General features: G+C 47.0%; 1 protein-coding gene across 2 annotated transcripts in view; it reads right to left on the reverse strand.

Moving 5' to 3' along the window:
- The window catches only part of CDC25A (cell division cycle 25A), a 30,766-nt gene extending 14,686 nt beyond the window's left edge, over positions 1 to 16,080 (reverse strand). The window contains exons 1-6 of one of the 2 annotated variants that reach the window (XM_068235312.1): positions 16,011 to 16,080; positions 8,685 to 8,864; positions 4,684 to 4,763; positions 4,539 to 4,587; positions 2,293 to 2,331; positions 845 to 875 (exon numbers count right to left, since the gene is read on the reverse strand). In XM_068235312.1, coding sequence (XP_068091413.1) covers positions 845 to 875; positions 2,293 to 2,331; positions 4,539 to 4,587; positions 4,684 to 4,763; positions 8,685 to 8,827 — 342 coding nt within the window. In that variant the 5' untranslated portion in view covers positions 8,828 to 8,864; positions 16,011 to 16,080. Of the gene's footprint in view, positions 1 to 844; positions 876 to 2,292; positions 2,332 to 4,538; positions 4,588 to 4,683; positions 4,764 to 8,684; positions 8,865 to 8,956; positions 9,159 to 16,010 lie in introns of those variants that run through there. The other variant, XM_068235311.1, reaches the window with a different exon arrangement.
- Between the last annotated feature and the right edge of the window lie 7,058 nt (positions 16,081 to 23,138).

The following is a 23,138-nucleotide window of genomic DNA, read 5'->3' on the forward strand; positions in this document are numbered from 1 at the left end:
CCCCCACCGCAATGTGCTGCCCTGCTGCCTCTATGACGGCAGAGCACTGTGAGCCGGGCAGAAGCAGTTTTCATTGGCTCCTGGCCCTGTCATTCATGTAAGCCGTTCCCATTGGCTTACATGGAATGACGGACAGGAGCCAATGAAAGCAGCTCCTGACCGGCGCACAGCGCTCTGCCGTCATAACGACGGCAGAGAGAGCAGCCTGCGGCAGGGACAGAGTGACGTGACCGGTGGATTTTAGAGGAGATTCGTCGGGAAGCGGCGGTTTACTGTACCAGCACCCTCTGGTCCTTAAGGGGGCAGAGGGTGCTGGTCCTGAAGTGGTTAAGAGGTTGCAGGTAATGGTAGTTATGGAAACAAGCACTGTTCTGTCAATGAAAACAAAAGCAGGTCAAGTACAGTCTTCAATATCTTTCATCAATGCAGTAGAGTCAGCTGTTTAAGAACACAGGGTCTCAGTGAATGACACTGTCGATAGAGGTCCAAGGAAGGATGACAGGGGAGAGCATGACAATGGCTTCTGGGTAAGTAACAGCAGAATATGCTCACTTGTCCCTTGTTTAGGGATCTGGATGGTGAAGGCAACTTCATCCAAAAGTGATCTAGTGTGTCCACGGCTTCAAAGTCTAATTTCTAAAAGTTCTTAGTTTGTGTGTTGCCAAGTTAACCAATTGGCTTCAGTGCATGTGTTCAGCTACGCAGGTGCTCGTTTTGACAACTAGTACAGCAAAAAGCTAATGTCCAAACTGAGCATCAAAGTAGGAAGAGGGTTGGCATTAGTAATCAAATTCCCAGTTTCTAATTAGAAGAAAAAAAAAAAAAAACCCAAAAACAAACTTACTGGCAAAGAGAGTCTCCTTCCCAGCTTAGCACTGAAAAGAGGAAAGAAATGCATTACTTTTTAGAAAAAAAAAAAAAAAAAGTCACAATTAGAGAAGCCAAGTTATGCAGCCTCACTGGTTTAAAGAGACACTGAAGCGAAAAAAAAAATATGATAGTGAATTGGTTGTTTACTATGAATAATTACTAGATGATTAGCAGCAAAGAAAATATTCTCATACTTTTATTTTCAGGTATATAGTGTTTTTTTCTAACATTGCATCATTCTATATTATGTGCAGATTACACAACACTCAGCATTCAAAATGAGTCTTTCAGAGCAGTCTGTGAAGTAATGACCTCTCTAGCAGAGAAAAAGTAAACCGTTCACTTACAGTTGAGTTAAGAACAGTCAGATAACAGCCCTCTCCAGCCCGGCGGATCGCTCAGAAACAGCCGTATCAGTCTGACGACAGAGCGTACACACGCCGGACTGTCGCTGGCACGCCCACCCAGCGGGAGGCAACGACGGACCCGTCTTTGCCTAAAGTCCGGCGTGTGTACGGACCTTAAGACTTGGAGTTAATGGCTTGTTTGCCTAGAGATAACTGGAGTTTCTCAACTCTTCCTGTACTGGAAACAATTACACTGATGTATCTGATCTTAATGTTTTATTTCTTAGCTGTACTACACATACAAATCATAATATAATTTTTTCGCTTTAGTGTCTCTTTAAGTGGATAATATTACAGTAGAGCACACAAGGAAGCAGTATAAAGCAAGACCTTTAGCCATTTTGTTTTCTACCGAAGCTGGTTAGAGTTACAGCCAGTCGTTTTAAAGTGGACCCAAATTAAAAATACAAGATTTCAGAAATAAAACCCATTTACTAAATTATAATGATAAATAGCAGCCTTTTTTCAGCTGCATGATGCCAAATCTAAAATACGTTACATTTATTGGAGGAACCCCCTCCCTTCCTTTCATATTGCCGGGATTTTCCAGCAAACTGGTGGAGATAAACAAAAACAAAGCACAGGCTGCTACTGATGATGTCACAAGGGAGGTGGTCTCAGCTTGTGTGAGATTTCACATAGACACATCCCTGTGAGGGAGGGTAGCTGACGACAAACACCCATGATCTAAACCCTACTAAGCTCAGAAGTAATGGCTGCCACCTGTACAATCCTAGTTATGAAAAGAGAAGGGTGAAAAGCATGCAGTGAAATGCTCATAGGCTTGGAGTGTTTACCTTTGTATGTGTCAGTGGTGCAACTAAATATTTTGATTGCATTAAAGTGGACCCAAACAAAACTTTTTTTAAAGTTATCAGAATGTAAGACCTATACTGCTTTTGTCAGAAATCTGTCCCATCAACTATAGCATCATGTGCATTTTAGTGTTTTGATATGCATGCCTTTATTTCTTCAACCTAGATGAAACAACCTTAAATGTAGGAGAGACACTTACTTTACACATCGACCAGAACCAAAGATGGACTTCTCAAATCTACACAAACAAGAACACAGTTTAAGACGAACTCCAGTGAAAATGTAATTAAAAAAAAAAAAAAAAAAAAAAAAAAAAAGTGTGCTTAATTGATGATTTAGTCAGTGTTTGCCTGTTGTAAAATCTTCATCTCCCTAATTTACATTTAGACATTTCTCACATGGTGATATTTTTACTGTTGGCAGGTGAGGTCAGTGGAAGGAGTTGCTGCTTGCTTTTTTGGCAGTTGGAAACAGCTGTAAATAGCTTTTTCCCACAATGCACTGAGGTTCATAGACCGCTCCTGAAGTTTCCCACAGCAGGTATTCAAACAGGGAAACCAGTGCAGCACTGAGGGCACCGGGAGAGAAGTCCCATTAAAGAGAACCCGAGGTGTGTTTAAAGACTGTTATCTGCATACAGAGGCTGGATCTGCCTATATAGCCCAGGCTCTGTCGCTATCCCAAACCCCCCTAAGGTCCCCCTGCACTCTGCAATCCCTCATAAATCACAGCCGTGCTGTGAGGCTGTGTTTACATCTCTAGTGTCAGTCTCAGCTGCTCCCCCGCCTCCTGCATAGCTCCAGTCCCTGCCCCCGTCCCTCCAATCAGCAGGGAGGGAAGGGATGCAGGCGGGGACTGGAGTTCTGCAGGAGGCGGGGCGAGCAGCAGACTGACACTATAGAGATAAATACAGCCAGCTCTGACAAGCTGTCAGCAGCGTGGCTGGTATTTATGAGGGATTGCAGAGTGCAGGGGGACCTTAGGGGGGGTTTGGGATAGCAACAGAGGCTGGGCTGTATAGGCAGATCCAGCCTCTGTATGCAGATAATATTCTTCAAACCCACCTCGGGTTCTCTTTAAGTGAACATCTGTGATTACCCACAATGCACCGCCACTGAATATGCAAATAATCCCTTTATGCCCCTGAAGCCAGGCTTGCATCCAGAACTGCTGGTAAGCTATAGGCTTTCTAGACAACAGACACCTATAGCTTTCCAGCAGTTCTAGATGCAAGCCTGGCTTCAGGGGCATAGATAATTTGCAAATTCAGTTGCAGTGCATTGTGGATAACCACAGATGTTCACTTAAAGCCGAATTATCACAAATTATTTTTTATTTAATTTATAAAGCGCCAACATATTACGCAGCGCTGGACAATAGGGAAATGCCTTATGTTTTAAGAATGCGAACCACACCAATTCTTACTGAGAGGGAAGCCTTAAGGCTCATACACACATCAGACCATAGTCTTTGGAAAATGAAAGATCAGACCAATTTTACCCCCTTCCATGTAGTATGAGAGCCATATCTACACAGTCTATTCTATGGAGCTGAACTCCCCAGACGACAGAAATCGTTGCAAGATGCTGCACACAAAGATGCTGTTGGTGATCTGCAGATCTCAGACTGAAGGCAATTTGCAGGAACGGATCTTTGGCAGGAACAGATCTTTTGCAGATACTGATCTTTTGTGTCTGTACAGCATCTGTGTGTGCAGCACCTTGCAAAGATTTTATTCTGATGGGGAGTTCAGCTCCATAGAAAAGACTGATACAGCTCATACTACATGGAAGGGGGTAAAATTGGTCTGTGATCTTTCATTTTCAGAAGACTATGGTCTGATGTGTGTATGTGGCCTTAGGTTCCTATTGAGGCTTCCCTCTATTCTAATGTCCCCCCCCCCTTCCCCAGATTAGAAACCATGCATTGTCGATAATCACATTGGGGCCGCACAGCTCTACCTCCATTATGGCCGTGCAATAGCTGACCCATCACACGCAGTAAGCTGGAGCTATGGACATGCTTTCATATCAACTTCATGGCCCCGATCTGGAGGGAAGCTGCACTTAGAGCCCAGTATAGTCTGTGCCTGCGCCGTACACTCCTGGTGACATCAGCAGGAGCAAGGACAACGCAATGCACCTAGTGGTTTTCCGACTTTAAAGTCTGAAATTCCAGAAGTGAACCGGAGCATCGACAAGTGGCTGCACGGGCACAGGATGTCTGCGGGGGACCATTAGAAGCCCCGGGTAAGCTAAACTCATTCTCCGACCCCTTACAGTATTCCTTTAAATGTGACGCAGCCATTGACTAACATGGGCTGTCACATCTGGTGTATGGATTCTGAATGCAGTAAAACCACATGCCAATTCCCCAAGTGTGACCCCTGCCTCAATAATCCCATAACATGTGATCTAGTGGAAGACAATTTTGTCCAATACTCACGTTTCTTCTAGGTCTGTCAGGCTCAGGATGGGGGAATCAAGACCCAGTCCTAGGGAAAGGGGGGGGGGGAAAGAAAATATATATGAAATGTCTAAACTTAACACTGCTGCCCAAGACAGCATGAGCAGAAAAAAAAGTCACTTACCGGCATCCATGGATTCAGTAGAATCTGTCCTCGGCATGGAGAGGCGGTCAGAGAGGCTTCGTTTTGGTGTTTCACAAAGACTACAGGAAGGAGAAAAGACAACTAGCTTAAAGCAAATTGGAGGTGAGATATATATATATATATATATATATATATATATATATATATATATATATATATATATATACACACACACACACACACACCTAGGGCTTCTACCAGCCCCCTGCAGCTGTCCAGTGCCCACGTAGACTCGCTCCTGGCCCCGCCGGCAGCCAAGTCCAGTTTTGGCAACAGGAGCCAAAAGGCCGGGAACGCGAGTGATTCTTCACGTTCCTGGTCGCAATAGCGCCCTCTATGCTGCTATAGCATTCTATAGCGGGGCCAGGAGCATTGGAGTCTACATGGGCACCGGACAGCTGCAGGGGGCTGGTAGAAGCCCCAGGTGGATCAAGTGACCCTTTAAAAAAATAAAAACTGAAGCCTCAGGATGGTCCAGAGACTTTACATGGACTCCTTGACCCACAATTGCTGGCTAAGACCCTCTTGGTTCATTGCTGTGCTCACCCTTTTGGCACAAGTGCAGCCATACTGCACCCTTGCAAGCAAAGCGTCTTACTGCGCAGGCACGGCTGTACTTTCTGGCGCAGTACAGTCATGTTCATACATGGTGGGGAGCACAGCAAGAGGAATATATTTGACAAGATGTATATGTGCAGAGGTTCCATGAGCAGCAATAGTATTGAGGAGGACAATTTAGAGGCTCCACGCTAAGCAACTATGTTTTTATAACAATGCATCTGCTCAGTAGAGCAGACCCAATCGGGCTTTGCCATTTCCAGATCCCAAGCAGGAATCCGCTAGTTCACCTGCACCCATCGCCAAAAGTAAATATTGTTAAATGTCGCTGTGGGTGAGCCAGCGTGGGAAAGAGCCGACTGGGGAAATCATTAAGATCCAGAGTATTCCCCCTCCAAAGGCAAGTACCCCCCTAGGGCACAGGTGTAAAAGGCCCATGGCCCAATTGCAGCCGTCCTTGCCTTTTTACATGGCCTTTCAAACGTGCATCATTGTAAGCAGTAGAAGGACAGACAATTCCATCCAGAAGAGCACACCAGTGTTTGTGGACAAAGTGAACCCAAGACTGGGGTGTTTTTTTTGGGTTTGTTTTTTTAAAGTAAACATCCCTGGGGCTTCCTCCAGCCTGATCGCTCCCTCGCTGTCATCCTCCACCTGATTCGCCTGCAACTTGTCCCCGGAAGTACTCTGGTATGGGAAATAGGCACATGCGTTGTAGTCGCTCCAGTCCGCGTGAACATTCCACACTTGTACAATACTACTGTGTAGGATGCTCCGGGCAACATGGGAGCAAAAAGTGCACACTGCGCCAACAGAAGGATTTTTGGGGACAAATTGCACACGATCCAGGCAGCAGGGGAGATTTTGCCTCCTTACGAGACACCCCTGCCCTACAGGCAATCGTGCAATTGTCACCTCAGATTCTAATTTGAACAAATGATCGATATTTAGATCTGATATTCAGATATATACACAAGTATGCAATTTAAACTCATTTTTCTGATTAGATATCAAAAATGAAAAAGGACAGCGATGTTTTCCAGCATATCCAATGTGCTCCCAATCAAGAAAGCTATAGTTTGTGCTTCAAATCGGTTGTAGCAATGGATAGGCTGTATATTTTTGCCCAAGCCATTTGGTTTCCCCATTCAGAGATGGGCTGGGAAGTGAAAATTGCATGGTGTGTACTAGGCCTTATGCTGGGGATACACGGTACGTTTCTATACCATGTATCGAGCAGCTGATAATATTCAGCAGGTCCGATGATGCTGCTGAATATCCCCGCCGGCGGACAATGGCAGGGAATCGAGCGGCCGATAAGGAAGCGCCGGCAAGGACGGGGATCGTTCCACGCGGACGAGCGGCGGTAGTCGATACGTGTATGCCCAGTTCACATGGGCCTATACAAAACAAACCTCAGACAGCTTAGTGGAACCTGATGCAAGTAAATGATTCAAAACACATGATATAGCTGCAAATGAATATTACATACTAACCTCACCATTTTCTTCTTACAGTGATCCCTTCCAGTTCTAACAATATTTTGTCAGAACTGAAATAGACCAGTTGCTGTCAGTTATATATCAGCAGCTGTCAGTTACAACTGAATGTGCAAGGTAATATCCAGGTTTCCCTATGGTGCAAGAGGGCGATATTACAGTTTAACCACTTCACGCCCACAGTGCTAACCCCCCTAAAGACCAGGCCGATTTATGCAGTGCAGGCTTTTCAAACTCCTGCACAGCCCAGCTTAGGAGCCCAACGATCAGACTCACTTTTGTCCCTAAGGGGACATGCCGTCGAAGGGGTCCGATCGCTGCAGCAGTTTGTATTTTTTTCTCTTTAGCCTCTAGAGGCTCTCTCCCTCCCTCTTCCCTCCGGCATCTGATTTGGAACAGGACGGCGATCCGTTCTGTTCCGCCTCTCATAGGCATCAGCCTATGAGAGGACAGCACTCCCCGGCCAGAGATCACCGATCTGGTACAGCGCTGCTGGAGACTGCAGCGCTGTACGCTTGTGAAAAAAGAGGGATTTCTTTCCCCTTACATTTACAAGCACCTCATCGCAGCTAGCAGGATATTCACAGAACTCCTTTCCATGAAGCAGCAGGGAACGACCACACATGCACACGGCCATTCCCTGGGAAACTGCAGCCCCAGGACTTGACACCAATTGACATTAGGCGGTCCTGGGGCTGCCGCGGTCACGCCCATTGGCGTGAGGCAGTCTTTAAGTAGTTAACAGTGAGCTGCAAATGACTATTACATACTAACCTCACTTTCAGTTCCTCTCAGAAGCTCACCATTTTCTTCTTACAGCGATCCCTTCCAGTTGACAATATTTTGTCAAAACTGAAATAGACCAGTTGCTGACAGTTATATCAGCTGCTGTCAATTACAACAGAATGTGCAAGGTAATATCCATGTTTCCCTACGGCTCAAGTAGGCGATATTACAGTTTAACAGTGTGCTGACCAGGAAGCTGTTATGGGGTAATGGCCATTTTCAAAATGGAGGACAGAGAATGCCATTGATCAGTGGCCAAATGGACCACAGGAGAAGAGAAAGATGAGTAGACACAGGAGGCAAGTATGACCTGTATATGTTTATTTTTACTTAAATTTTCAGTTAAGGTTCTGTAAGTGAACAGATCCAATGTTCAACCGGTACTTATCCGTTAGCCGGGCGCATCCGGCAGGTGGCGCTAATTACTATTCCCCCTCCAGGCCGACATGGATAGTAGGGAAAGATGTAACTCTGGTGGAGTTTTGTCGCCACCTAGAGGATGCGCCCGGCTAACGGATAAGTACCGTTCAACCAATGGGTCCATTCCAAGCGGATACAGAGGCACTGCTGTAAGCAACCTATCAATGGGAAGATTAGGGACAAAAACACAGCATTTACACAAACGACAGTACAGTTGTACCAACCAACATTTCAGCATATCCATCAAAATAGCATACACATGCTACTGAGCATGTGCAAAGTCAATAGTGCCCAGCAGTAAACAAGGTGCAACCATCCATGTGAACCAGCCCTAAAGCCAAAGCTACATGATACAATTCAATTGATAGTCTATGTACGATCCGATTAAATCCAACATGGCCGATCAGGAGTCAATTCGATTTGCCATTGCAAAACAATGGCAAATCAGATTGAATCCCGATCAGACATGTCAGTTTTAATCATATCATAAATAGAATCGTAATCAAATCATACAAAGAATCGTGTCGTGTAGATGGGGCTTAAAGGATCCATTATCAACATCAGGCCTATGCTGTACACACACACACACACACTAGATGGACGACCATTCTCAGCCATCTTTTATCTAATGTGTGTACATATCTTCACAATCCTCCCCATACAGAGCAGAGCGTTACCAGCACCGCATACAGACACACAGCATGGTGGGATCCTCACCTGCCGAGGACGACCAGCTGGTCCATGTTGTGCGCCAGGCTGGTGACCGGGGACAAGGCCCCGCGGGAGAATAGCGCCTTGACGGCGGGTGGGCCCGGGTGGCGGCTGGTGGTCCGGGCTGGAGAGGGGGGCGAGCTAGGCATCACTGCACAGAAAGTCGAGTGGTCGGGAATCTCAGAGCTGAAACAAAGAATCACACGTTAGAGAGCAGCAGAGACAGGCGGGCGGGTGACCCCCCAGATCCAGCACAGCGGCAGTCTCCGCACACCCACCTGCTGCGCGCCCCCTCCGGACCCTGACGCAAGCTGCTAGCGTTCTCCAGCTCGCCTCCTGCACTCCCCTCTTAACCCGATCCAGCAGCCATGTCCGCCGCCCTGCCCGCCTCGTATTTGGCGCCACAATCCCGCAGCCAATCACAGCCCGCGCTGACAAACAGGCCGACCAATCACGAGCCTCAGTGGCTTGACTGGCTCGTCACTGCCCTAAGAACCGCGCCAACTCCACAGCGCGGTGATAGGCGTGATGAGCTGCGTGATAAGAATATCGGCCAATGGTCGCCGGCCAGATGGGCGGATCCCAGGGAGGGAAGCCGCGAGCTGATCTGAGGGAGAGCGAGGACAGCGGACTCAGCGGAGTGACAGGGAGGGAGCGGAGAGTAAATAACCCTTCTGCCGGTGTAATGACAGATAGTACAACCCGGAAACAGCCTTCCTCACTGAGTATCACGCATGCTCAGTGGGAACTTAAAGGAATACTATCGATACCCAAGTTTTCTAAAATGACAGTGTGCAAATAATGTCTAAGTAGCTGTGTAAACATTTTCCTACTTTTCATGTTAAATATCAGAGGCAAAAGCTGTAATTTATGGAGGGTAGGATTTAGCTATATTGGGACAAATTCATTTTGCAGAAGGGGCAGTGGCGGCGCTACACTGGGGCTTACCCTGCAAAAGCCCCCCCCCCCCCCTCCGCAGGGTTGCCAAGCAGCAGGAGGGGTGGAACCGGAGAGAAGAGGAAGCCGTGTGGACAACGGCGGAGAAGGGGGCCGTCTCCCCCCCCTTCCCTTACCTTGGGGCTCCCACTCTCCCCCCTCAGATATCAGTGGCTGGCGTCAGACTCACTCTCTTCCCAGCGCGGCTGATCTGTGCGCCGCTTTGGTCTAGTCTAGACCAGAGTAGCGGCGCACAGATCGATCTCTCCCGTGCTGGGAAGAGAGTGAGTCTGATGCCAGCCGCTTATATCTGAGGGGGAGCGAGGCAGAGAGTGGGAGCCCCAAGGTGAGGGAAGGGGAGAGACGGCCCCCTTCTCCGCCGCTGTCCACACGGCTTCCTCTTCTCTCCGCTTCCACCCCTCCTGGGGACACCTATACACCTGGTTATACATGGTAAGTCCTACCTACCTATACTGGGGACCCCTGCCTCCATATACTGGGACATATACCCCTGGGGACAACTATACACCTGGCTACATATACTGGGCACATATACCCCTGCCTACATATACTTGGACATATACCCCTGGCTACATATACTGGGCACATATACCCCTGACTACATATACTGGGCACATATACCCCTGGCTACGTATACTGGGACATATACCCCTGGCTACATATACTGGGCACACATACCCCTGGCTACATATACTGGGGACATCTATATCATTACATGCATTTACTGGTGAAAGGATGTCTGTCATTATGTGCATTAACTGGTGAAACACTGTCTCTCATTACATGCATTTTGTGGTGAAACGCTGTCTCTCATTACATGCATTTACTGGTGAAAGGCTGTCTCTTATGTGCATTTACTGGTGAAAGGCTGTCTCTTATGTGCATTTAGTGGTGAAAGGCTGTCTCTCATTATGTGCATTTACTGGTTAAAGGCTGTCTCTTATGTGCATTTAGTGGTGAAACGCTATCTCTCATTACATGCATTTACTGGTGAAAGGCTGTCTCTCATTACATGCTTTTACTGCGGAAACGCTGTCTGTCATTATGTGCATTAACTGGTGAAACACTGTCTCTCATTACGTGCATTTACTGGTGAAAGCCTGTCTCTTATGTGCATTTAGTGGTGAAAGACTGTCTCTCATTACGTGCATTTACTGGTTAAAGGCTGTCTCTTATGTGAATTTAGTGGTGAAACGCTGTCTCTCATTACGTGCATTTACTGGTGAAAAGCTGTCTCTTATGTGCATTTACTGGAGAAAGGCTGTCTCTCATTACATGCATTTACTGGTGAAAGGCTGTCTCTTATGTGCATTTAGTGGGGAAACGCTGTCTCTCATTACATGCATTTACTGGTGAAAGGCTGTCTCTCATTACATGCATTTACTGGTGAAAGGCTGTCTCTTATGTGCATTTAGTTGGGAAACGCTGTCTCTCATGATGTGCATTTACTGGTGAAAGGCTGTCTCTTATGTGCATTTAGTGGAGAAACGCTGTCTCTCATTATGTGCATTTACTGGTGAAACACTGTCTCTCATTACATGCATTTACTATTGAAAGGCTGTCTCTCATTACGTGCATTTATTATTGAAAGGCTGTCTGTCATTACGTGCATTTGCTTCATTTCTTTTTTATGTAACTACATTAGCTGGTACAACTACATTACAGTTAGCCCCGCCCACATGATTTCATGACCACGCCCACTCCTGTCGCCGACGCCCCTTTTGAGCCCCCCAAAAAATTCTGAAGCTGGAGCCGCCGCTGAGAAGGGGTGTCTGCTTCAATACACAGCCAGAGTTGCATATCAGACTACAGAAAGCAAATATCAAAAATATCAAACTCTAAAAGCAAAAACAGTATTAAAAGCTGTGACAATTAGTTACATTTCCTCCTCTCTTCAGACAGTCAGTCAGAAACACAGGACACAGGATCTGCAGCTGTTGGGAGCTCTCTCTCTCTTTCACACACAGAGCTACACATAGAGTTAACTGATCAAGTGTGAGGGGAATTTCCCCTCTCCTCATGGCTCAGTCAGCCATCAGTTTTGGAGTCAGTAAAGTATTTTGCTAACAGTAAACAATGAAGTTGCTACTAAAATGTATACACCAGTACTTAGCAGCACTTCCCAAATAATTCCTGTGTCAATTGAAAAAAATGTGAATCGATAGTATTCCTTTAAATGTTATTTTCCCCAAATATCTCCTCTTCCGCACCACTTACACTACCGAAATTGTCAGGGTAGGGAGGGGACCCCTCAATCTACCTCTGTGCCAACATACAGCCCCCGAGCCCCGCTGGTTCCAGAGATAGATTACAGTGACCTGTCTCGGGAACAAGCGTAGTTCGGGGGGCTGCAGTTTGGCACAGAGGGCATTCGGTGGGGACCCCTCCATAGTCCTTACCCTGAAAATTTCATGAGCGTACGTGGTGCAGAAGCGGCGATATTTGGTGTGTTTAGTGCGGCAGCACAATTAAACGGGAAACTGGCTCCTACTCCGCATGTGGGGTTGCACAACGTGCAGGGTTGCATTATCTGTCATTACATCGGGATAGGAGGATATGTCATGTCACATGTAATGTGGGGATTGGGGGGAACTATTCCTGTAACTAGAGTGTGTGTAGTTTAATACTGGCTATGTGTAAAATGGGGACCTTTATTGTACTCAGAAATTAAGGTGAACCCAAACTGAACTGGAAAAAAAGGGTACTTGCGTGTTATCCAGTCTGGAAAGTTTGGCAGCTCCCCCAGGATGATTTGACCATTTTTGGAAAGCTGAAAGTCCCGGCTTTCTGTTGCACCGGGTCCCGAGTCGGTATGATGCTCAGTTCCCAAGTTATAGGAGGGGTGTCCCCTGAATTTGGCTGCAGAAAGTGCAATTACAGAAGTACAGGATTAACCCAACATGATGATAAGCAGCACACCCGGTAGGTCGTTTTCTTCCTTCGCAGCATAAATCTGTGTCTCCAAAACTTATGTCAAGTGCCCTGGGCCTCTCATTACAGATGAAGGAGCAGCACAGCTATGCACCCTCGTCTCCTCTCTGTCTTACTGGCATGGGCAGGAGACTCAATTCCACTGTGCTCTCTGCAGGAAAGTGCAGGGTACACCCGTCCCCCTCACCACCCCCTAACTTGGGAATGGGGCATCGCATTGACTCGAAACCCAGTGCAAAGGAACGCCGAGACTTTCAGCTTTCCAAAAATGGTTAGATCTGGTTAGGGGATTAAACAGAACTTTAACAAAAAGCTGCCAAACTTTCCAGACGGGATAATACGTAAGTACCCCAAAAAGTTTTACTTACCTGGGTCTTCTGCCGTGCCCTGCAAACGTCCTGTGCCTGCACCGGTACTCTGTGATCTTCCGGTCTCTCAGTTTCATTTTTGGCAACTGAGCCTGTTGGTGGCCACTGCGCCAGTGTGTCACCGCGATTACGCTCTCGTCGCTGTCCTGCACAGTACAAGATGTTCTTGTACTGTGCATGTGCAGGATGCTACTGGCAGTGCACGTGGTCAGGGCTGCGCAGGCTCAGTTGCCTAAAACAAAACTGGGCCACGGTGGGAGGATCAATTTGTCCCGGCGCGGGCACAGAACATCTGCAGGGTGCAGTAGAAGCCCCCAAGTAAGTTAACCACTTGAGGACCGCAGTGTTAGACCTCCCTAAAGGGCCACTGCAGCTTTAAGGCCAAGCTGCAGGGCCGCACAGCACAGCACACAAGTGACCTCCCCCTTTTCTCCCCACCAACAGAGCTCTCAGTTGGTGGGGTCTGATCGGACCCCCCCTGTGTTTATTTTTGTTTATATAAATATTTTTATTTTGTTTTTTTAATAAAATTTTCTATTTATTTATTTATTTTTCCTCTGCTCCCTCCCTCCCCCCAGCCAGCCAATGACGCGATCGGCTGTCATAGGCTTCGCCGTCTTACAGTACCGCCGCTCGGAGACTGAAGGCGGGGCGGAAGCTCCGTCCCCAAGCAGGAGATGCGCGCGATCTCCTGCAGTAGCTGGCCCCAGGACCTGACACTAATTGGCGTTAGGCGGTCCTGGGGCTGCTGCCGCGTTCACACCCATCGGCGTGACGCGGTCGTTAGGCAGTTTTTGATCGTTTTTCTGGTCGCTTTCTCATAGAAGTGAATGGAAATCAATAAGAAAAGATAAGAAAATCGATCAAACAGAAAATTGTATGGTGTGTACCTAGTATTAGGTTCACTTTAAATAATATTGTGTGTAATATGGTAACGCTTGCTGTTGCTGTAATTAGTGGTGCTCAGTTCAGTTGATTCACTTTACTGAAAGGTTGTTCTCAGAAACCTGCTGGAGGGCTCCTAGATAAGAGATAACAGCCCATCCCTGGACATTCTCACTCCACTAAGCCAAACCCTCATCAAAAATGCATCTCCACTTGTTTTCATGTGTGGGTTTTTTTTCTCCAGACACCATGGCCCATATGCAATTCACTTGTTCTCCTCAGTTTTCTCCTAGGAGATAATTTTTCATTTCTATTTAGGCTAGTTACACACCAGGACGTTGCGTTTAGGGGATGTTATAGGGCACATAACGTGCCCCTAACGCAATGCCTGGTGCTCTCTGATGTGGACGTCAGAGTGAGCCACGTGGTGAAGCTCACTCTGGCGTCCGTGATTCGCACTCTTGGACGCATGCGGCATCACATGGTCCCGCCCGGCCAATCGCCGCACAGAGCGGCCGCTCCAGGATGTAAACACTGCACGTCACTGAGTGCAGTGAATATTAATAAGTCATGTGCCCGGCCGCTCTCCCCTCCTCCCTAACATGACTGAGCATGTGCAAACAGTCTAACGCGGCTTAGCCGCGCATAACGCACAGCATGCAGCACTTTGCTGCGATACAATGTAACACAACGTGGGCAGTGTGAACAGCCCACTTGTGTTACATTGCTGTGCGTTGGGGGAGCGTTACAGGCTGCACTAACGTGCACCTGTAACGTCCCTGTGTGCAAGAAGCCTTAAAGTGTACCTGAAATGGTCCAAATAAAGAATAAAAAAAATATTCATACCTGGGGCTTCCTCCAGCCCCTGTGATGTTTCTTGGTCCCTCGCCATCCTCCCCTGCCTCTTGGATCCTCTGTAAGTCAGTCCGGTAATCTTGTCAGTCAGTGCAGGCACAATCTGGCTGCGCACGCTCCCCCGGCTGGGAGTGTTATGCGCGCATGCGCAGTGCGTGCCAACTGATGGGATTACCAAACTGAATTGCGGAGGATCTAGGAAGTGAAGAAGGATGGCAAGCAGCTTGAAGGGGGCTGGAGGAAGCCCCAGGTATGTATAAAAGTTTTTTTTTTAAATTTGTCTCAGGTACACTTTAAAGTAACTTTTCAGCACTTTGCAATTGAGAAATTATAAAAAAAATATAGAAGGAAAAGTACTATCAATTTTAAAGCGGAACTGAAAGCTGTTAAAAAAATAAGAGTTTCACTTACCTGGGGCTTCTGCCAGCCCCCTGCAGCCGACCTGTGCCCTCGCAGCCACTCACCAATGCTCCGGTCCCCTGCCGAGGCTCACTTTCACTTTGCGCTTTTCGAGTGCCCTGCATGGCCCTGGCCCTGCGCATCCTCATTCACGCTCCCGTAGCTGGATGTGTACAGTAGAGATTTACTCGTACTGCGCCTGTGCAGGGCGCTCCTGGCTACAGGAATGCTTACTTGGATACGCGTGGCCAGGGCGCAGTGGAGGTCAATTTAGAGGTCAGCTTCCACTATGAGAAAAAAAGTGAGCCGAGGCGGGGGAACGGAGGATCGGTATGTGACGGTGCGGGCACAGGTCGCCTGCAGGGGGCTGGCAGAGGCCCCAGGTAAGTGAAACTCTTAATTTTTTTTAGCAGCTTTAATTTCAGCTTTTAGTATTTTTTTGCTTGCTGGTGGTTTAAAAGGCATTTTATTAACAATTTAGAAAATATCACCTAGGAGAAAACTCAGGAGAAAAACTCAATTGCACTGTTTGCAGGGCAGAGGCGAGAGAGTCTCCAGCCTCAGGGCGCAGTGTAGGAGGGGGTGCAGGGCAGAGGCGAGAGAGTCTCCAGCCTCAGGGCGCAGTGTAGGAGGGGGTGCAGGGCAGAGGCGAGAGAGTCTCCAGCCTCAGGGCGCAGTGTAGGAGGGGGTGCAGGGCAGAGGCGAGAGAGGCTCCAGCCTCAGGGCGCAGTGTAGGAGGGGGTGCACAACTCACTCAGCTATCATTCCCCTAATGGGCTCTATTCACAAAGCATTACCGCATTCTGTAATGCTCAAAACAGCTGATTTTACCGATCACCTTCCCAAATTACAATTCATTAAACCTATCACCCCACAGAAAATCAGAGTTCCCGATTAGTGTGGTAATTGGTAAATTACCAACTTGTGCGGTAATTACCTCAGGAAATGTCTATTCACAAAGATTTCCGCATTTAATTTACTGGGCAAAAGTGTTCGGTATTTTTCTCCAGCCCACAACAGTTGATAACTGGCTCTCCCATGCTGTCTCTGTGCTGTAGATTTGACAGGCAGCCAATAGGGAGAGCCACACAGTCTGCTTCTCACTGTGTTTCCATGCAAAGGGGTTTCGGGTGGGTCTTTGGCCTAGTGCACACCAGAGCGGTTCGGCTGCGGTTTGCGATCCGCTTGCGGGTGCGGATCCGCTAGGGTAATGTATTTCAATGGGCTGGTGCACACCAGAGCGCGAGGCGCTTTGCAGAAACGCATACTCCCGGGCTGCTGCAGATTTTGGATTGCGGAGGCGTTTCTGCCTCATTGTAAAGTATAGGAAAAACGCAAACCGCTCTGAAAAACGGCACTTCAGAGCGGTTTGCCAGGCGTTTTTTGTTACAGTAGCTGTTCAGTAACAGCTTTACTGTAACAATACATGAAATCTACTACACCAAAAACACTTCACAAAATCGCAAAACGCTAGCTGAAACGCTACAGAAAAATAAGAAAAAGCGTTTCAAAATCTGCTAGCATTTTGCGGATCTGCCAGCGGTTTTTGGTGTGCACCAGGCCTTTTAGTGTATCAAAGCAGAGGAAGCTGATAATTCTGAGGGCTTTCCTGCATCCCTTTAGATGTGTAAATCTGTATTCCAGCATACAGAAGAGCTCCCCCTGGTGGCTGTAGCACATCTAAAGGGAGGACAGTATGCATTGGACAGAAAACCTCCAACTCACACACACAGCTCCCTGCCTGCCCGCTGACCTGCTCCACGCTGGTAAGTGACACTTACTGAGCAGGGCTTGGTGAATTGAGGCATGTTTGTTTGGTAAATTACCAAACTTCTGCCTCATGCGGGAAAACTTTAGTGATTTTGGAAAAAAAAGTGTACAATACCGAATTAGGTGTTTTACCGACCAAAATGATTTTACTGAACTGCCCATTGTGAATAGAGCCCATTGTGTTTGGAGCAGAGAGAAATTAGGAAAGGAGATACATGGCAGTGACTGCAAGACAGATGACTAGAGATGAAGGTGTTGGGGTGGTTGGAGGCCCTGTGGCGCCTGTTAGGCCACATACACACATCAGACTATAGTCTTTTGAAAATGAAAGATCACAGACCAATCTTACCCCCTTCCATGTAGTATGAGAGCCATACCTACACAGTCTTTTCTATGGAGCTGAACTCCCCATCAGAAAAAAATCTTTGCAAGATGCTGCACACACAGATGCTGTACAGACACAAAAGATCAGTATCTGCAAAAGATCGGTTCCTGCCAAAGATCCGTTCCTGCAAATTGCATTCATAGTCTATGAGATCTGCAGATCATCATACACACCTTGTTTAACTGACATTCATCTGCAGATCAGACAATCATCTGCAGATCTGAAAATCCATCCTGGTGGATCTGATCTGCAGATGAATGTCTGTTAAACAAGGTGTGTATGAGGATCTGCAGATATCATAGACTATGAATGCATTTCGCAGGAACAGATCTTTTGCAGACACTGATCTTTTGAATGTCTACAGCATCTTTGTGTGCAGCATCTTGCAAAGATTACTGTCTGATGGGGAGTTCAGCTCCATAGAATAGATTGTGTAGGTATGGCTCTCATACTACATGGAAGGGGGTAAAATTGGTCTGTGATCTTTCATTTTCCAAAGACTATGGTCTGATGTGTGTATGAGCCTTTAGTCTAATAGCAATCAGTGTGACTGCTGGGGTGGGAGGGATGGAGGGGCGCATTTTGGCGTCTTAGCCTTGGGTGCTGGAGGACCTTGTCCCGGCTCTGCATGTTTGCATGCTGAAACCACACGTGGGCTTGATTCACTAAGACAAATAGCACGCCTTATAAGAGTTAGCATGCCTTATCAGAGTTAGTGTGCCTTATCAGAGTAGCATAGCGAGCGCCACAAACTTATGCCTGCTAATTGGCAATGACAAGAGCTCCCCTCGTCCTGCCCTGAGCCCCTGCGGGTCCAATCACTTTAAAGGACATTATCCCCGCACTTTGATTGGCCCAATAGGCTGCCTGTCACTTCACAGAAAACTTGATATGCAGCCTATTGGGCCAATCAAAGTGCGGGGGATAATGTTCTTTGAAGTGATTGGACCCGCCGGGGCTCAGGGCAGGATGAGTGGAGTTCTCGTTATTGCCAATTAGCAGGCATAAGTTTGTAGCGCTCGCTATGCTACTCTGATAAGTCATGTTAACTCTGATAAGGCATGCTATTTGTCTTAGTGAATCAACCCCATGGTGCGATGTGCTGCAATAGGCTCTTCTGTGGCTCACAAATCGCATTGCATGATGTGTGCAACCAGCCTGAAACAATGCCAGTTGCCTGGCTGTCCTGCTGATCTCTTTGGCGTCAGTGTCTGACACACACACACCTGAAACAAGCATGCGGCTAAAATAGTATAAGGCTGAGTTTACATTTATGCAATTTATTTATTTATTTTTTCGGAGTCCTCCATTACCGGGGTTTTGCTCCAAACGACCAGCGGAGCTCCTGCATCGGTGCTGCTGTCCCCCAACTGCCACTCCTCCTCTGGCTCCACACGGACCCTGTTCTCCTGGCTCCACCAGACCTCATATAGCTGCCACACCACGTCATCAGCTCGCCGGTCTGACTCACATTCGGACCATAAGACGCAGTGACTTTCTGCCCCCACTATTGGGGACAAAGTGCGTCTAATGGTCCCAAAAATATGGTACATCTTAGGTTTTCTCTAGGTCGCATTTACAGTGGAACGTTATGGTCACACGTTATGAAGTCTTATAACATAGTTTACCGCACTGCAATGCTAATCCTATGGGCTGTTCACAGTGCAACGTTAAAGTCGCATTAAAAAAAATGTTGCGTTATGGTAACTCACTGCTTACAGTGGGTTACCTCTTAACGCAGGCACATTGCGACTTTAACGTCACATTAAACCCCAACGTCACACTGTGAATTCAGTGGATCCGAGGTGAACTTTTACTCATTGCATAATTGTGTTCCTTTGCTATTGTTTATAGGGCATTCCTCAAGTCAAATACTTTTTTGTTTTTGTTTTAATACTCTAATTCCCTATAAACTAAATAAGCCACGCCCACAGGTTTTCAGAGAGCCTTGGCAGTAGCGAAAGCTCATGGGAGCTCAGTCTGGGCAGGAGGAGGAGGAGGTGTTACTAGCCATTGATTTCAGAGGCAGAGGGGAGGAGGAGGGGGGAATTAGGTTTTTTTCACAGGCTGAGTGCTCAAGATACAGATAATCCTGCCTCTGTGTAATGTTTACAAACAACATGGCTGCTGTCATTGTATCACAGGAAGACATAATCATATTCTGTTGAAGCTGTCTGCAGCTAGATTTGCTGTGTAAACGATCTAAACTTTAGATAAGATATATAGACAAGTTACTTGTTATAGTTAGTTTTTCATCTCGGATCCACTTTAAAGTAAACCTGAGACCTAGAAAAATAAAAACAAAATTATACAGTACATACCTGGGGCTTCCTCCCAGGGCTGTGGAGTCGGAGCTATTTTGGGTACCTGGAGTCAGAGTTGGAGGCTTCATAAACTGAGGGGTCGGAGTTGGAGTCAGTTGATTTTTGTACTGACTCCACAGCCCTGCTTCCTCCAGCCCCCTTCAGGCTATTCGGTCCTCCCGGGCCACCTGGATCCTCCGTTAACTCCGCAAATCGGGGCATACTGCACATGCCCGGTCCGTGCGCCCCGTCGCCGGGAGTGTTCTGTGCCTACTAGGGATGATTAATGAGATGCCAATTGTTCTGAAATTATGTAAATGTATCCAGTTTGAAAATGGACCAATCAGTTTAAACCCAGGTTTAAATTGATTGGTCCATTTTCAGGCTGCATACATTTGCATAAAAATTTGCATACATTTGCATCAACTCAGAACAATTTGCATATCTGTGATCATCCCTAGTGCCTACGCAGTGCTACTGCGCAGAATGCTCCCGGCCTTGGGAGCACGCATGGCCAGACTATGCCTGAGTCGCCTGGGGGAATTACCAGGCTGCTTAGAGGAGGATACAGACGGCCTGGGAAGACGGCGAGCAGCCTGAAGGGGGCTGGAGGAAGCTCCAGGTATGTATACATTTTTTATTTTTCCACCTCTTGCGTACACTTTAAGGCTACTTTCTTACTATGCTCGGCTGTGCTTTATTGTGAGGGAACTCACCGTCACCGCTGATACGTTATTGTGAACGCATAGAAATATAGTTGCACCACATTGCGATGTAATTATATTGTCCATTGCAATGGATCGCATGTGGAAAGAGCCAAATATGTCGTCCTCCACATCTGGTATAAAGAGGTTCAAGGATGGATGCTTGGTGCTGCTCTGTAGTGGCCTCTCACTGAGGTTATATGAATAAATGAATGGTCTCCATATCCATCTCACTTCAGATTTCCTTTAAAGAGGAGCTGTCAGCCATACTATGCCAGAATCAAAAAATGACATATATAAGTAAATAAATACTAGTTCTACTTATATGACAGATGTATTGCACTGTCCACGATTTGATTTCAGTGATTTTTATAAAATAAAAAAAAAGAAATGCAGAGAATCCTGTTCCCTAGCAGGTACCATCTTTAGTCCCTCCAGCGAAGCCATTGCTTGCATCATTTCCTCCCTTACCCCCTCCTCCTCCTCCCAGCAATAGCCAGCGCTACATTACTGGCACCCCCACCTCCATGAGAACCCCCCAGGCCAGCCCTGCTACCATATCAATAGGGATTCCCCCTGTATTTACCCTCAACCCTGCAGCATCCATCTCGTCTCGCAGCATAACAGCACTTTGCAGGGAAGAATAAATGCAGCTTCATTGCCTGGAACCATATTGAGGCGAATCTGTGGGCGCTGGATATATTCCTCCCCGCTAAGCTCTATAAGGCTGCAGGACGAGCGCCAAGCGGGGATGCTACAGGGTTGAGGGTAAATGCAGGGGGAATCCCTATGCAAATAGTAGCAGGGCGGGGGGTCCCCATGGATGCGGAGGTGCCCACTGCCCCCCCCCCCCCCCCCCGAATGAAGCGGCGGAGATGCCTGTCAGGCTGGAGTGCGAAGGGGAGGCGGACAGTGGCAGACGTGAGGCGGCCAATGAGAGACGGATAGGCGTGAGTGACACAGGCTGTAGCCAATCAGGCTGAACTAGCTGTGTCTGTGGAGAAAAGTAAAGGAGAACTCCCTCCGCCCCAGCCTGCACTGCAACTTCTCTTTTGCGGCTAATTGCTGCGTACCTTAGAGCTGGGGACATGAGGATTCATCTGTCATAGAAAAAAAAAAGGAAGATTGGTTTTGAAGATAGGCATTGCCTTTTTAGCATCATTTTTATCTGTATTGCAGACAGAAACAGAATTGATTTTGGTTTTTATGCCTAAGGCCACATACACACATCAGACCATAGTCTTTTGAAAATGAAAGATCACAGACCAATTTTACCCCCTTCCATGTAGTATGAGAGCCATACCTTCACAGGCCTCTATTCATAAAAAACTTTTTCCGACAGTTTTCCGCTCAAAACAGCTGATTTCCCGTCCATTTAGCAAAGTGGGCATTCATAAAAGCTGTTTCCGCATGAAAATCTACAATCCCCCAGCAGAGCGAGAAATTTCCGCCTTGTGCGATGTTTTTCTACATTTATCTAGAAAAAGTTACAAAATGTCAGTTCATAAATATTAGAGGAAGCGGTATGTGGATGGGAAATACCGCTTCCTCTGATGTAGCGATAAGTGTTCGGATTAAATGAAAGTGAATGGGACAGACCTCCCAGAGAGAGCAGTGCACGGAGGGAGTCTGCCTGCTTCAGTGTTTCCGCATGCCTTCCGACAGCTTACCGCCAGCCTTCAGCGGGAGATCTCCGCATTTGTATGGCAGCTGGCAAGATTTTTATGAATGACCACCCAGAAGTCTAAAATACCGCTGCGGTATTTTCCCTCCAGGAGTTTTTTCACCACAATTTTTTTATGAATAGAGCCCACAGTCTTTTCTATGGAGCTGAACTCCACATCAGAAAAAAATCTTTGCAAGATGCTGAACACACAGATGCTGTACAGACACAAAAGATCAGTATCTGCAAAAGATCTGTTCCTGCCAAAGATCCGTTCCTGCAAAATGCATTCATAGTCTATGAGATCTGCAGATCTCATACACACCTTGTTTAACTGACATTCATCTGCAGATCAGACAATCATCTACAGGTCTGAAGAACCATCCTGGTGGGAGTACATTTGAAATCGGCGCCTGTAGACTTGGACGCAGGATACAGCAGTATACGTCTGATCCTGCTTCTGCACAAGTCCGGGCCGTTTTAATTACAATTCCCCCTCCAGGCCTCCATGGATAGTGGGGGAATGAAATAATTCGGCTTCCAGCGATTGCTGGAGGCCGAATTATTGTGTTTTTTTAAGCAACCTCGGCTCAGTCCTCTGACGGAGCCGACGTTACTCACTGAGCGCTGCATTAGGAATGATTCCTATTGTAGTCTATGGAGGCGCCGGCTGTGCCCAAATCTAGCAGCGCTGAAAAGCACTGCCCCGCCTAGTGGATCTGATCTGCAGATGAATGTCTGTTAAACAAGGTGTGTATGATGATCTGCAGATATCATAGACTATGAATGCCTTTTGCAGGGACGGATATTTTGCAGGAACAGATCTTTTGCAGGAACGGATCTGTTGCATGTGTGCAGCATCTTGCAAAGATTTCTGTCTGATGGGGAGTTCAGCTCCATAGAATAGACTGTGTAGGTATGGCTCTCATACTACATGGAAGGGGGTAAGATTGGTCTGTGATCTTTCATTTTCAAAAGACTTTTATCTGATGTGTGTATGAGCCTTAACAGTTACTCTTTTAAAGCAGTTTTTTCAGACAAGCATACAATCCAACCTACCACATTCCACTTTCAGCCTCTGGCCAAGCTGTGCTCCTGAATATAATCTAATAAAACACCACCCCTGATTGAAAACCTTACGAATTGCTCCAACTTTTGTTTCATCACTGAACTTATGAATTGTACGCTTGCGAGGGCAGAGAGTTCTCTATATCAATAATTTCTTGATCTCGCTTCTATT

The sequence above is a fragment of the Hyperolius riggenbachi genome, chromosome 5 (assembly GCF_040937935.1).
Source record: "Hyperolius riggenbachi isolate aHypRig1 chromosome 5, aHypRig1.pri, whole genome shotgun sequence".
Taxonomy (NCBI): Eukaryota; Metazoa; Chordata; class Amphibia; order Anura; family Hyperoliidae; genus Hyperolius; species Hyperolius riggenbachi.